Genomic DNA, 17,347 nt, shown 5'->3' with positions numbered 1-17,347 from the left:
TTCCGTTATTTCAAAATAGCCAGAGTTTTCGGCTAAAATGAGTAAAGAGACAGTTTCTGGTAAGGGTGTTGCAAAATGACATTCAAGTCTGACTTTTCCTTGCTTTACCAGTGACAGATAGTTGGCATCTGAAAAGTGAGGTTGCCAGTAAATCGAAACAGAATAAAGCATATCCATTGTTGAAGTCTGATCTAGTTATTTCATTCCCCGCATCTCCGCCCCACTTTCCACAGTTTTCAAACATTTTAACGTACGCTGCAACATTTGTTGCACCCCGGTCTTCGTTAAATTGTAGTTTCAGAGGAATTCCATCTACAGGAACTCCATCACAGTACAGAGTTATTTTGTTGTAAGTCAAAATGTTGAAAATTCCACGGATTGAGTTGATAATCACCGTTCACGGCGTTTGTCGAAGTTAGACCCATAATAATTCGTTTTGGTTTCACGTCTTGGAAAATGTTCTCCAACACTGCATTCGTACTACCCATCATAAGAGTGATATGTTTCATTACTGTTTTTGTATAGGGATATTTAGCATTCGTTGATTTCAATGCTTCCGAATGAGCAAAAATGATTGCTGGATTGACTTTAATTTTACACACTTTAACGACAATATCTTCAATGACAACATCATAGTCAGCATCGTCTTCGCTCGACATCAGACAGAAACTCGGTTTACTTCTGAAAAGTTTCAATTTTACGTCAACCATATTCAATAAGTAACGATCCATTTCAAAGAGATCGTGAAACAACATTCCCTCCATATCAAGGCTCTTAGAATTACCTATCAGTTTTTTCCTTTCGTAAAGACCCGTGTTAGTGTCAAAAGAGTCCATGTGTCCACTTCTGTCCTTATAAAACAACGCACCTGTTCGTTGTGATGCTTTTGCATCTTGTCCATAATCGAGTAGCGTTTTCATCATGCATTTGTACGAGCAGTTGGTATTACTGGATGATCTCAGTGAACCTTGTAGGTAACAGCAGAGACATATATTATATGTCTCTGGTAACAGTCAACCTGAGAAAAAAGTGCATAGAAAAATCCATTTACTGGTGCCACCTTCGAATCTATAGCGATATTGTCTCCATTGCTATGTTTTACACGCAACTTAACATACAGTTTCGATCGTTTAAGGTCGATGTATTCTAGTCCGTTCTGAGCACACAAATTAAATTCTATTGGGTTGTAGGCTGTTACTTGCGATGTAGGACGACATTCTTCAAACGAAATTGACTCAACTCCTAACTGGTATGGAGGTATCTCGAAAACTTCTAGTTGTGAAGGAATAGCTTCGGTGAAGTTGTTCTGTGATGTTAGTAAAGCCATTCTTAGTTGGAAAATACGTCTCGTTTCGGTTCTCTTTTCTTTTTGTGGATATTAGCTCCACTGCTGCTTGCCTTAGGACTGGTCTTTCGTTTACGTTTTTTTCCTTTTATCTGCAAACCCTCATCTTCTAAAAGACTCTTTAGCCATTTCGACCATTTGTGCACTTGGACTAACTAGACGAAGATTGCACTTTTCGAAAATACACGTGACTTCCGGTGATGGTGGATGTCTTTTATTTTGGGAGCGGATAAATTTATACTTTTATCGTTTTACAGATATATTTTAGGTGTAAACAGGAATATTACATACACGCACTGTCCTACCTCAATCATACTATTATTGAAGTAAAAACTTTTCAAGGTGACAAACGATTTAAATAGAAATTCAACTTCACTTGAAAGTAGCTGAAAACTACTCACAACGCCGGACGGCGGCCATTAAATATGGCAGCTATTTAATTTGATAGAAGAGTATTTCCAGACAACTATAAGCATATAAACATTTATCTATCTATTTGAAAGTACATTTGGCTTTCTTCCAAAATAGTTTATACAATAATTTCCGAAAATCAAGCTAACCAAAAGGTAGTTTAACAAGTATAAAACCACTCAAACAAAGCGTGCTTTGTACCTTCATACTTTTTATAAACGGATTGCAGTAATAACCTTGTAACCGCTTCATATAATCATCATAATCATCATATTAACATTTGCTTTGACACGTGCTAGTGAATCTGATATTTCCTGCTTGGCTATGTAGACTAGTGTAGAATAGTGTGATATAGCGTAAACTTTTATGTGTATATATATATTGGTTGTGTAAATAACATTTTAACAATATTACTACGAACAGAAATTTTGAATATCTATTTTGTGTTTGCTATCACTGACAAACCGTATACCTCTACTAAAACTGATATACATACATGTCTATACTGCAAATTAAAAAACAGACAAGCAAACTCATAGCTGAAGAATCCAATTTAGACCCAAGTCTCTATCAACCGGAAATATATCTTATCACAGACAGTAAAGGCAACTATATAAAACCTGTGATACCAGGGCGATTTAGATCCTCTATACATATATTCTCTGAAAAAGGTGCGACTATACATTCAAACATAGTCAACACAGCTGTACGAAACATACAAACAGCCACAAATCCTATAGTATTTCTCTGGTTTGGTACATGTGAGATATAAAAAAAAACTGGTAGATTTTCAGACATCATCAATCATCCCTATCAATCTATTGAACAAATATTAACAGAATATAGAACAGTGAAAAACAAAATACTCCTTGCCAATCCATCCGCCACTGTTATAGCAATTGATTGCCCATATTTCTCAATATATATCTGGAATCAATCTAGAGGTTATCAATTCAATACTGAAAGTACAATCCGATACAAAGATACGGATACCAAGTTAAAATCTGCTATCGATTATTTCAACCAACAGTTAACTCATCTCAATAGAAACGCATTGGTGCCACATATTGCCCAAGACCAAGTCATCTCATCAAAACAACGTCGACTCTCCAGAACTCAATATAAAATCAGCTTCAAATCATTATTTGACGGTATACATCCTAAACGTCCTATCTCTCGCCTCTGGCTACACCGATTGGTCAAGTTAGCAAGAAACCTCAGAAACAACCAGTGAACAAGGGAAGCCCTATTCACTGTCTCTCATGCTCTACCTGTTGCATATATGAAGAGGATATTCCCATGAATAAGTACTACAATCATACAAGTATCTGATTTACAGTAAGATTTTAATATTTGGAATCTTTTAAAGGATCGAAACTCGTCACAAAATATTTTAATAGCTGTATAATCCATTTTTACATGGAAATATTTTTAGTTCATACAATTTCCGCTGTAATTAACCTATTTTTACCTACACCATACTAATCAAAAACAAAAGGTACAACACTATATGAATAAGGGAAGCCCTGTTCAATACATAGTGTACCATATTGGACAACACGAAGACCACTTAATCTGATATTTCATTTCTAATAAGGATATTACTGGTCACATAGAGACTACATATGAGTAACGAGAATTATTTTATTTCTTAAAATTTTAACATTTTATATCAACAAACGAGCTATTTTATGTGAAAAAGGGAAGCCCTATTCACAAACAACACTCTAAAGATACTTAATCTCTATACAGTGAGCATAGATTTTAATCATTGGTTTAGTTTTAGATATACATATAGAATTATTGTAAATATAGATACACTTTAGCAGTTTCACCACAAACACTTTTACCAAATCCGAGAGAGTTTTTCTAAACATTAAGCTAGAAACTCATATAAAGAAAAGGACATATACATAAAACAAACTAAAGAAGGGAAAATATATTCAATCATGAATGATAGATCTGACATACCTGATATATCAATAGCAAACCACTCACTGAACAAAACAACTAGTTCGGATGTATGTAGACAAAAAACTTTCACTTTAAATTTGGATAAAGCAGTCTCCAAAAAAATTCTGGCTACGAAAAGAGAAGTACATATTATTTACGAACAAACAAAAGGTGGAGTAGTGGGCACTGCAGATGCAGTTACATTTGAACTCATAAAAAATGCCATCCCTCATTACTTTAATACACCAATAGCAAATAATCGTCATGTGAAGGTAACAGAAGATCAGGATACAAGGGGTCTTACTGTTAGTAAGGTAATTAAAGTATATGAGAAAGAACAACATCAATATACTATCACACTATATTACACAAACTGCAAATTTTTGGTCAATGGAAGAGCAGTCCATATCTTCACGAAAGAAGACATACCAGAAATACATAAAATCATAAAAGAGGTAGTCCTAAATGGCAACAAAGTGAATCTAAAATCACTAAACGAGAAACTAGAAAAAGAACTATATAAACTATCTGGTTTAGAACAAACACCTCAAGATGACACAAAGTTACCGACTCAACAAGCTATAATGGACAAACCCTGCAAAATCATACAAGATCAAAATGGTGCTAAATGTAGCAAATGTAAGCGAAATGTACAAACAAGGGCAATTTTTTGCGACAAAGGGCAACACTGGATTCACTATAGATGCATAAAACTGTCTGAATCTGAAATACAAACTGTTGAAAAATTATCTGAAATAGACTATTACACATGTAAGCTATGCTTAACAGATAACCAGACAAACAACATAATGGGATCAAACACAGTAAAGTTCATAGCTAATGCAATTATGGACTCTAATCAATCAGACAAGAATTACAACTGTCATGATAGAATACAGGCTCTATTAGACGAAGAAGTACACAACGTATGCAATATATGCAATAACATTATTGATACACAAGTTATACGTTGCTCAATCTGTACTCAACCATGTCATATTTACTGTGCGTCATATAATGGTTTCGAATACACTTGTGTAAGTTGTGAAATAAACATTGATCCAGATGAACAAACAAAAGTAATGACATTAACGTCTCCAACGCAGGCAAGTGCCTCACATTATACTACAAAAAATCCAGGGTTTGACTTAAGTCAAGAGAACTGTATACTATCAAACCCTATAACGCAGATACCCACAACATGTACCAATGTTTCTGCTCAAGACGACTCCTTACAGTGTAACAATGGGACAATTAGTCAAAACAACTATGTAGATCCTGAGAACATCAATCAAACTACTCAACATCCAAACACAGATGGAGATCTATCCAAGAAAACAAAAGAACTCAAAATGAGTGACTTAAGGCAGAGAGAACAAAAACTAAAGAAAAGAGAGGAAGAACATAAGATAAGAGAAAAACTAAATGAAGAAATGCAAACGGAAAGAATATGGTTACAATCCTACGTCACAAAACTCGAAATGAAAATTAATGAGTTAGAAAACTCAAATAAAATATTACAGAAAAAATGTGAGCTGTTCAATCTTACAGATGATAAACAAAATCAACATGCTCCTCATGATCATGGCTCCTCAAGCAAATATATTGAACAAACAGTTACGAAGCTACATGAGAAAGTCTCGGGATTTATCCTCAAACAGATGGATACCCAATTTGACAACATTATCAAACAATTTAATGAAAATGTCAATAATACCTGTAACTCGCAGCCAACTAATCAAAGGAATACAAGATGTACTGACAACTCTGATATACAAAATAGTACACCAATCATCCAAGGATCACCAATGACTGGTTCTGTTCCTACAAGTAACACTGCAGTACCGAGGTCAAAAACAGCGACTACAATTAAGTAATCAATCTAGCTACAATTTACAAACTCAAAATCAAAGCAAACGTTGCACGAAACCCCAAATAGTTAATACTAGTATACCACCGACTCCGCTATGGGGACAGCCTATATATTTTAATGAACAACAGTCAATACCTATACATCAACCTCTACACAATGGATACATAAACCAAATTCCTCAAACAACTACAATCAACAGAGGTCCATACTACAACAATCCCCAGCATTTGTCACAGAATAGCTACATGGAAAGAAAGTCCCATTTGACTGCTCCAAATTCCTTCCATAATATGTTTGATCAACCACCTCAACAAAACCAGAATCATTTTTTAGGGATACGTCAAAATCAACTATAACTTGCCCAACTCCTATTAAGACGACTCCACAGCAGTATGACCGGACAATTTGGACTGTGCAATGAAATTAGTTTTTAAACAACATTTTATGAATTCAATTGTTTTAATGTGTATTCTTGTTTTGCATTTATTTTATTATTATGAACTTTGTCGTAAATTTAGGCATTAGTGTTTTACACGGATTATGTGTCATAATCTTGGACAAAGGACTTAAATTCTTTCAATCTAATTAAAATATAGATCTCGGATTACCTCGTATGTAGTATAACGTAGTATAACGAAATCCGAGATCTATATTTTAATTAGATTGTGTCCGACACGTATAAGTAAATTATTGTCTAAACTGTTACAGAGAATAAATAATTAAATGAATAGAGTAAAAGAATTTAAGTCCTTTGTCCAAGATTATGACACATAATCCGTGTAAAACACTAATGCCTAAATTTACGACAAAGTTCATAATAATAAAATAAATGCAAAACAAGAATACACATTAAAACAATTGAATTCATAAAATGTTGTTTAAAAACTAATTTCATTGCACAGTCCAAATTGTCCGGTCATATATTCCCGCGGCCCTTGAAGACACGACCCGGGTCTTAATGTTCATCGAAAATTGTTCCGAAAGTTTCTTCTGTGATTGTGGCGTCCTCTGTAACGATAATTTTGGTTTGGATGATTATCTTCTCTTGTATTATTTCGAAAATTGTCCAATTCGTCTTCTAGTTTAGTGATTCGATCCCGCATATGTTCTTTGTCGCGTTGTAATTGGTATTGCTGGTCGATTGCTTCGCATCTTTGATCGTAAATCCGAAAATTAGCTTCTTCAAGATCAGTAATGCGTTCCCGTAATTTTTCCATATCTTTTTTATCATCTGCACCTTGTTTTTGAAGTTTTTCTAGATTGCTAACAACACTGTTATGCTTTTGATTTAACTCTTTAAACTTCTTCTCGTAGTGTACACTTTTGATTTTAAATTTTACTCTCTCGGAATTCAATCGGTCGTGCCTGAGTCTAACGTTATCTATAAATTCCTTGTTATATTCTAAGGTTGGAAAGAAGTCCATCAGTTCTATGGTATTAAGTTCCGCACAAGGAAACATTGACATAGCTTTCTGTTCTTTGAATTTTCTCATTCTTTCTGCGTCACGACGTAACTTGGATTTCGATTTAACCTTAACAACTTTCACATCCGGTTGTCTGTGAAAATTACACATTCTGGCGTAATGTCCAAAACTTCTGCACTTATAGCAAAATGACGTTTTTGCTATACATTGTCTAAAATGAAATTGGTTGTTCACCGCAGTCTTTCCACAAAACTTACATAGGTAGTTGTCCATATGTTGAAAATTTCTTGTCTGAAAGGTAGTTCCATGATCAGACATCTGGTATCTCCAGTCTCGGCCAAAATTTCTGGTTCTCCGCGTATCCATTTTTCTGTTTGCTGGGGGATCAGCTTCACAGGTAGAACAAGGTATCCGATAGATGCGTTCCCCGGATGTCCTAACACCAGATATAGCCGGGTAAAATGGCGTTCCGGCTAAATGGAAATCAAGAAGGAATATTTCGCTCCTTAAACTTTTATTTTAGCAGTCCGGCAAGACCGAACAACAAACTCCAAACCAAATGTAAAGTAACATACAAACAATAAATATATATAAGCACAAGCAATTAAAGGATTAAGAAGATTAACATATGCCAAATAGAAATAACAATAGATTAGAAGAGTAATTAATGTCCGACACGTATAAGTAAATTATTGTCTAAACTGTTACAGAGAATAAATAATTAAATGAATAGAGTAAAAGAATTTCAATCTAATTAAAATATAGATCTCGGATTTCGTTATACTACGTTAAAATTGAGAATGGAAATGGGGAATGTGTCAAAGAGACAACAACCCGACCATAGAACAGACAACAGCAGAAGGTCACCAACAGGTCTTCAATGCAGCGAGAAATTCCCGCACCCGGAGGCGTCCTTCAGCTGGCCCCTAAACAAATATATATACTAGTTCAGTGATAATGAACGCCATACTAAACTCCAAATTGTACACAAGAAACTAAAATTAAAAATAATACAAGACTAACAAAGGCTAGAGGCTCCTGACTTGGGACAGGCGCAAAAATGCGGCGGGGTTAAACATGTTTATGAGATCTCAACCCTCCCCCTATACCTCTAGCCAATGTAGAAAAGTAAACGCATAACAATACGCACATTAAAATTCAGTTCAAGAGAAGTCCGAGTCTGATGTCAGAAGATGTAACCAAAGAAAATAAACAAAATGACAATAATACATAAATAACAACAGACTACTAGCAGTTAACTGACATGCCAGCTCCAGACTTCAATTAAACTGATTGAAAGATTATGTCTTCATCATATGAATATCAGGCACAATCCTTCCCGTTAGGGGTTTAGTATCATACCATCATAACATATATGAGAAGAACATAACCCGTGTCATGCCAACAACTGGTTTTTAAATAAATGTGTTTAGTGCCGATGCAAAGACCCTATAAGTGAATCAATATTAACGCCAAAATATGCAATCTTTAATGACCTGACAACAGTATCGTAACTATATCCCTTCTTGATAAGTCTATTTAAAGGTTTTGTTAGTTTCAGAGGTGAATACTGACATTTTTGTGCTTTATAAAGAATATTTCCATAAAAAATTGGATGTGAAATACCTGAACGTATAAGAAGTCTGCATGTTGAGCTATATTTACGAATGATGTCCTTATACCGATGATAAAATTTAGTAAATGTTTTGACTAGTTTGTGATATCGATAACCCTGGTGTAATAATTTTTCAGTAATACATAAATTTCTCATACGAGGTATGTAGTATAACGTAGTATAACGAAATCCGAGATCTATATTTTAATTAGATTGGTGTCGGACATTAATTACTCTTCTAATCTATTGTTATTTCTATTTGGCATATGTTAATCTTCTTAATCCTTTAATTGCTTGTGCTTATATATATTTATTGATTGTATGTTACTTTACATTTGGTTTGGAGTTTGTTGTTCGGTCTTGCCGGACTGCTAAAATAAAAGTTTAAGGAGCGAAATATTCCTTCTTGATTTCCATTTAGCCGGAACGCCATTTTACCCGGCTATAGCAGAGTGAACTACGAATTTTATCTTTTAATTGTAAAAATGTAAAGACTATAGCCCCATTTATTGAGAACATGAGAAATCAAGTAGATATTATATTGCTTCAAGAGCATTGGTTATTCGATCATGAACTTAATCTCTTAGATGAATTAAATTCACATTTTTGTGGCAAAGGAAAGTCGATTAACTCTGGGAAAAACACATGTGATTTATTGGTAAAATCAGTCAGAGGATATGGAGGTGTGGCCATAATATGGGACCGCTCAATTGATCAGTATGTAAAACCCATAATTGATGGAAACAATAGAATTCAATGTATTGAACGAGCCCTAAAAAATCCGATTTTATTAGTCTCTGCATATCTGCCAACAAAAGCAGAAAATGACAAATTTGAAGAGTTCAGTGAATGTATAGACCAACTATTTGAGATTATTCAAAAATATGAGCTTACACATAACCTCGTAATTGGAGGAGATTTCAATGAGGATATTTCAAAAATAAATAACTCAAGAAGAGCATTAAAATTGAAAAAATTAATAGATGAATGTAACATGAAAGTAGATTTTAAAGGTCCAACCTTCATCAATGTTAAAGGAGAAGAAATCTCTGAAATCGACTACTTCATATACAAGACAGAAGTCATTCACAAAACCTCAAGATTAACTGATGTTGCATCCAATGTATCTGATCATCATCCGATCATGATCACACTTCCATGTAAATTTTTAAAGAAAGATGACATATTAGAGAGTAATGTGCAATCAAGAATTAGATGGGACAAAGTTGATATTAACAAATATACTAATATTATAGCACAAGAAATTCCTATGTTAAAGGAAAAATTACAGAATCAACAAAATTCAGTTACGACCACAATAGAACAAACCATGGAAATGCTTTCAAGTACGGCTAAGAAATGCTCCGCTCAAAAAACGTATGGGAAAAACAAACTGAAATTAAAATTAGGGAATCAGGAGATTAAACATACTTTCAATCAAAATAAAATAGCATACAAGAATTGGAAAAATGCGGATAGACCGAATGACCCTGAACATCCACTGGTTATAGAAAAAAAGGAAACTAGAAAACTATTTAGAACTGAACTGAGAAAGGAAGAAAATAAGCGCAAACATATAGAAAGATACAGAATTATAACTGCAAATACGCAGAATAAAAGACTGTTTTACCAACTTATTAAAAAACAAAGAAATAACAAAAACATCTTTATTAATGATTTACATGTATCAGATAAAACATATGAAAATGAGGGGGTGATTAATGGATGGCACAATCATTTTAAAACCCTTGCTGAACCAATCCAGAATAGTACATATGATTCCAAACATCAGAAACTATGTGATGTAGATTATCAAGCAATAAAATACCTATGCAATCAAACTTCACCTAGAATAGTAACAAAATCAGAACTCCTTGAAGCAATTAAATCTATAAATACAGGAAAATCAGAAGATATCTTTGGTCTATCAATTGAGCATATTCTAAATGCAGGAGATGACTTCACAGGTTATCTACTTTGTCTGGTTAATATCATTATTCATGATAAATTATTACCTGAAATAATTAAATTAGGACTATTATCTCCTATATTTAAAAACAAAGGAAGTAAGAATGACTCCAAGAACTATAGAGGAATTGTTGTGTTACCCATTCTATGTAAAATCATTGAATATATCGCCAGAATAGACTTTAGACCAATATTACTTGAGAAACAATCCCCACTACAAAGAGGATTTACACCAAATACTTCCCCATTAAATGCAGCAATTATATTTGAAGAAATATACAGAGAGTACACCGACTGTAATAGTCCTTTTTACATTGCGCTACTCGATGCTAAGTCGGCATTTGATGTCGTCATCATAAATATGTTGATGAGAAAGTTATTTTTACTAGATATAGACCCAGCAACTTGGTCCATAATTGACGAACTTCATAAAAATACAAGCTGTAGTATCAAATGGAAGAATCAACTATCCCAGGAATTTAAAGTATATCAAGGGGTCAAACAAGGTGGGTTATTAAGTGCTGACCTGTATAAACTATACATAGAAGACTTGTTATCATTATATGAAAACTCAACACTAGGCTGTAAGATAGGTAACATCACTATCAATGCTGTTGCATGCGCAGATGACATTGCATTACTCAGTGATAATCCTTATGACCTACAAATTTTGGTTAACCATGCCTTACAATACAGCCAACTCCATTATTATACTCTACAACCTCAAAAAAGTGTCATTATCCAAGTAGAGAACAAAGCAAAGAAAACAGCTAATCACAATTGGAATTTTAATCTTGATAACAAAGAAATGCCAAATTTGGACAAATCCACACATTTAGGAATAATTCGTTCAACAACTAAGTCAAAATCAGATAATCTCAATATAGAACAAAATATCACAAAAGCTCGCAGAACAGCATACAGTTTACTATCAGCCGGTTTTCATGGGAATAACGGTCTAGATCCGATAACATCTGTATCAATATATAAGACATACATCCAACCTGTCTTAACGTACGGTCTAGAAGTAGTACTTCCGAACTCAACAAATATGCAAAAATTAGAGCAGTTTCAAAAAACAATATTGAAGAAAATTTTGTCATTACCTCCAAATACCCCAGATCCAGCAATCTACGTTATCTCAGGTTTACTTCCTATAGAAGCACAAATTGACACAAAAAGTCTAACCTTATTTAATAACATATGCAGACAAAATGATAGATCAAAAGAAAAATAACTTGCATATAGACAGCTGCTTATCAAACCAGACAATAGCAATAGTTGGTATATAGCCATCAAGAAATTATTATATAAATATGACTTTTCTGATATCATTCAATTCCTTGATAATCCACCGAAGAAACTTGAATGGAAAAATATCATACAGAAAAAAGTAGATCTGTATTGGATCCATAAAATAATTCAAAACAGTAGATCTTATCCAACGTTGACATATTTGAATTGTGATATATTTTTACCAAGAAAAAATCATCCAATTATTGATCTCAATAATGACAACAATCCGTCAAAAGGTGCGCTATCGATTGCGATTAAACTTAAATTAGTCACTGGAACTTTTATGACACAAAACAAACGTGCTAGCTTTACAAAAAGTGAATCTCCTTTATGTAAACTCTGTGACGATGATCATGAAGATGAAGATATTGAACATCTACTATTAAAATGTAAGGTTCTAGAACCTATAAGAAGTCCCTTCATAAATCAAATTGAAGATAATATACTTAAAGATGCGTCCATTTCCTTTTATAAATTGTCTGCAAATACTCAGACACAATTAATTATGGACTGTACTAAACTTAGACATCAGAATTCAGATTTATTATTGGATAGAAAAACAGAACAACTATGTGAACTAATTTCCAGAAAGTTGTGCTATGCACTGCATAGTATAAGAGCTAGAACCATAAGTATGAAAAGAAACATTCAAAATGAGTGTATACTGATTGAGTATTAACTGATTCAACAGAACTAGTGATAGCAATTAAACAAACAATTGCGGACCTGTATATAAACTGTATATATATATTTGTATGATATTCTGGATGGTGGAGGGTCGTATGTACTAAAGCACTCTACTAAGAGGTTGTCCTGAAGGACGGAGAAAGATTCAGCGGTAAGGTAAGTTAGATTTCGACAACGATGACGATATTCTGAATAGGTATCATAAAAGACCCATTACGTCCGGTATTTTTCATGTGATTTATATACGTTTTATTATTCCCCTGCACAACATTTTGGTAATATTTTGACCACTTCTCCATGCTTGGAATGTACATTTTGTCCGCATTCATCGTTGACGCTTCTCTGTTCTTTTTCTAATATGTAGTGTACAGGACAGACGTTGAGTTAAAAATGACGCTTGTTCTCCACTTTCATCGAAAATATGTATTTCTATGTCGCGGATTTCAGTTTTGTTCACAGGGACGAAAATAGGGTTAGAAAAAACGTAATTCCAAGTATTGTTTGGTGTAGGAAACACACGTCGTAAAAGTGAAAACTGATTGTAAAACAGGCTTACACCCATACACACGTCACAAAAAATGTATAGTTCGTGTTTATTTTTTTTTACAGTTGAAATTTTCTCCTCGGTATAAAAATCCAAAACAGCTATTTCCCACTTTCCCTCTAAATACAAAGTGTCACTTAGGTGAACCTTGAAATTTGAAGGTGTATTTTCGGGATAATACTTATTTGATTGGTCGTTGATTAAGAAAATAATATGCTCCTCGTCAATATCATCGTTTTTCATGATAGTGTTTGAATGTCTTCCTCGGGAATGTATTGATTATATTTATCAGGCCAACCTTGAAATTTACATAAAAACTCAGTCTTCCCTCGCCTTTTACGCTTTTTAAGAACTTTCTCTACGACCCAGAGTGATGCATCTGATTTATCAACAGCTTGAAGTTCAGAAGAATAATATTCACCTAAAATCACTTCATCGTTATAAAAGGAACCCAATTTACAAATGTTGATGTTCTGCTTTTTAAATCTCCGTACAACTTTAAATATCTCATCCGTCCATTTTTGACTATAACTTCTGTTAAAGATGTGTCGCGTATAAGCAATTCGAACAAGAGAACCGATTTTAAATTTGTAACTCTTTCGTTGTTGCATTCTTTTTTTTCTCATCGAATCTGCTTCGGTTTTAAGTTGTTTCATGTTTTTGGTATTTGGTCGACTCATCTTATCATGTGATTGTTTTTTGTTCAAGTATTGTTGAACCCATACATCCGCGGGTTACACTAATGTCCTGACAATGTCCTGACAATGTCCTGACAATGTCCTGACAAAGTCCTGACGGATATGAAAATGCTAATTACGTTTTCATTATTTAAAGGATTTACTTTAAATTTGGAACCAAGCAAGATGACAACATTAATTTATTAAATAAAAGAAAAAAAATTAAAAAAAATATTTTTAAGAGTTAGAAAACTTGACCTGACCAACTTCGACTTTGAAATCACTAATGTCCTGACCGATATGAAACGGCTTAATACTTTTTTATTATTCACAGGATAGACTTTAAATTCGATATCAAGGAAGATTAAAACATTTAATCCAAAAATATAAGAAAAAAATGCAAAAAAAATAATTTTTAGAGTTAGAAAACTTGACCTGACCAACTACGACTTTGCCGCGATTAATGTCCGGACCGATATAAAACTGCTAATTTCCTTTTTTTCTTTGGAAGGATTGACTTCAAATTTGACACCAGACAAGAAAGTAATATTGATTTAATACTTATTTGAAAAGAATTGGGAAAAAAATACTTTAAGGGTAAAAAAACTTGACCTGACCAACATCGACTTTGTCGTGACTAATGTCCTGACCGATATAAAAGTGCTAATACTTGTAACATTGTTGGTATGATTGAGTTCTTATTTGAAACCAAGTCAAATTATAACGTTTTCTTTTTAATACTTTTTATAAAGTAATTGGAAAACAATATTTCATACGAAATAAAAACTTGACCTAACCACCTTCAATTTATTAAACTTAATACACAAACAAAAACGTTAACCCCTGGAAAGTAAGAATACATGGATAAAAATTAGACAAAACATGACCGGCACCTTTAAAATAGATGGGAGTGTTAGTAACAGACGACGGTGAGTGATTAGAAGTGGAGGTAGGCAAGCGGTTAGAAGTGGAGGTAGGTAAACGGTTAGAAGTGGAGTTAGGCAAGCGGTTAGAAGTGGAGGTAGGCAAGCGGTTAGAAGTGGGTGAGCGGTTAGAAGTGGAGGTAGGCAAGCGGTTAGAAGTGGAGGTAGGTAAACGGTTAGAAGTGGAGGTAGGCAAGCGGTTAGAAGTGGGTGAGCGGTTGGAAGTGGAGGTAGGCAAGCGGTTAGAAGTGGAGGTAGGCAAGCGGTTAGAAGTGGAAGTAGGCAAGCGGTTAGAAGTGGAGGTAGGCAAGCGGTTAGAAGTGGAGGTAGACAAGCGGTAAGAAGTGGAAGTGGGTGAGCGGCTAGAAGTGGAGGTAGGTGCGACACAAACAGGATTTGGTGAGATGGTACATGCTGGAACAGATGAGGACGTGGTGGTAGGAACATGCACAGTGTTAGAGGTAGATGAAGTGTTAATAAGAGAAGATACCAGATAACATACCCGTGGAAGAGCAGGCCACTCTTCAATCACCTGAATACCTGTTGAAGTTAGTACTGGTTTTGGTGTTGGTGTTGGTGTTGGTGTTCGTATCGGTAAAGTGAGTAGTGCAGTTCGGTACAGTGATTGGTCTACAGCTGGTTCAGTTGGGTCAGGCATTGGTGTAGGTGCTTTTGGTGTTGGCGTTGGTGTTGACGTTGGTGTTGACGTTGGTAGTTCCCAGATGCTGTCATGAGTATCCTTGGTTTTGCGTAGATGACGAATGGCGCTCTCGATGTCTTTCACCACAGTTGATGTACCACGGTAGCTTAGATGAAGACCATCTCGACTGAGTAGGTGTCTCTGGATAGTACCTTTCTGGGCGAATGACGGGTGACCAACGTAGTGGAGTCTTGGAACTCGGGTAGCTAGTAACTGTAGTTTGGTATTGAGTAGCCGAGCTCTCTGGTTGAGTTCCGTTAGGAAGTTGGTGCGCAGAAGTGCCCCTGGGAATTGGTTGTCGGCTCTAGGTAGGACTCCAGATATGATGATGTCTGCTGTTGGGTTGCTGTGCCAAATGTCTGATGTCAGTTGTTGGTATTTCCTGAGTAGAGTCTTTACTGATGAACCACGGGAGAGGTCGTTGGCGCCAACGTGAAGTACCACGGTGTTGTAGTTGTCGATGGTTGGTTGCAGTTCGTTGAACATCTGGTCAATACGAAAACCTGAATAAGAAAGCACATTAGTTTCAGATAAAGATAAATATTGATTAAAATACTTGGCCTGGGAATGGCCAGCAATCAGCACTGGAAATGAAGACATGATTAGAATCAAGTAATATGTAACAAAAGCACAAAAAATATATTTACAATTTTCTACAATTAATTACACTAAACAAAAGCAAGGAGATTTATATACAAAGAAAAATAGCACTAAAGCAATATATCAATTCGAATAAAAAGCACTGAGGTTGTATGTATTAGAGCACTATGAAAACTTTTGAAAGAGACTAAAAATATGTATTATATTTATAACTGTAAGTAACTAATGTTCACTTTTAAAAAGCAATCACCAAAGCTTGTAGAAGCCCATAAATACCAATGTATTGTTTATCATAAATTATCAGTCTTAATAATAGCTGGTCACAGTTCACGTTCATAATTAATTAATTGGATTAACAAGTAGGTGATTAATCTAATCATAACAAGCCCCTAATCAGATAAACAATTAGAGCAATAACAGAAAGTTAACATGCATAAACAATACTCACATTCAGCAACTGGTTCTAATATTTCTCTTTCGTTTCATTTCAACAGTATCTTTCTGCGTTCAATGTTGTAATATCATTGTGATCGGATATTTTCAATTTCAATAATTTAAGGTAAGAGGTTAACATTTTCTTTCAGTTAGAAAATTGATCAGGACAAGTTCGACAATGTCAGGTCAATATATTTTTACCCTTGCAATACTTGTTCACATTTTTTTCTTTTTGTCATTTAAATATTTAATAAAATATTGATATTTATCAAACTTAAAGACATTTATTTAAGAAATATACATAGTCTTTCTATTTTTTAAACGAACATGTCTTTTTTTGGTGAATAGCCTATGTTGGTCAGGTCAAGTTTTTTGGTCTTTTGAATATTTGCTTTCTTTTCATTTCTTTTTATTTCTTTGTTAAATGTCGAAATCTTCCTTGCTACTAAATTTGAAGTTAATCCTTCCAAAGATAAAAAAGAAATTAGCAGTTTTATATCGGTCCGGACATTAGTCGCGGCAAAATCGTATTGGTCAGGTCAAGTTTTCTAACTCTAAAAATTATTTTTTTTTCATTTTTTTCTTATATTTTTGGATTAAATGTTTTAATCTTCCTTGATATCGAATTTGAAGTCTATCCTGTGAATAATAAAAAAGTATTTAGCCGTTTCATATCGGTCAGGACATTAGTGATTTCAAAGTCGAAGTTGGTCAGGTCAAGTTTTCTAACTCTTAAAAATATTTTTTTTAATATTTTTTCTTTTATTTATTAGATTAATGTTGTCATCTTGCTTGGTTCCAAATTTAAAGTAAATCCTTTATATAATGAAAACGTAATTAGCATTTTCATATCCGTCAGGACTTTGTCAGGACATTGTCAGGACATTAGTGTAACC

At 34.2% G+C, this 17,347-nt stretch overlaps 1 protein-coding gene across 1 annotated transcript; it reads right to left on the bottom strand.

Annotated features, from left to right (window-relative positions):
• Positions 1 to 14,609: 14,609 nt before the first annotated feature.
• On the bottom strand, positions 14,610 to 17,347 carry LOC127727692 (mucin-2-like). The gene is made up of 2 exons (XM_052234806.1): positions 16,465 to 17,347; positions 14,610 to 15,919 (listed from the first exon to the last, which is right to left on the bottom strand). The coding sequence occupies exon 2, from the start codon at positions 15,900 to 15,902 to the stop codon at positions 14,610 to 14,612; it is 1,293 nt and encodes a 430-aa protein (XP_052090766.1). The 5' UTR covers positions 15,903 to 15,919; positions 16,465 to 17,347.

This window comes from Mytilus californianus, unplaced genomic scaffold, assembly GCF_021869535.1.
Source record: "Mytilus californianus isolate M0D057914Y unplaced genomic scaffold, xbMytCali1.0.p SCAF_2, whole genome shotgun sequence".
NCBI lineage: Eukaryota > Metazoa > Mollusca > Bivalvia > Mytilida > Mytilidae > Mytilus > Mytilus californianus.
This window is presented reverse-complemented; position numbering and strand designations above follow the sequence as displayed.

Excerpts from the sequence above, each read along its gene's own strand:
- LOC127727692 (XM_052234806.1), bottom strand. The coding sequence starts at position 15,902 with ATGTTCAACGAACTGCAACCAACCATCGACAACTACAACACCGTGGTA.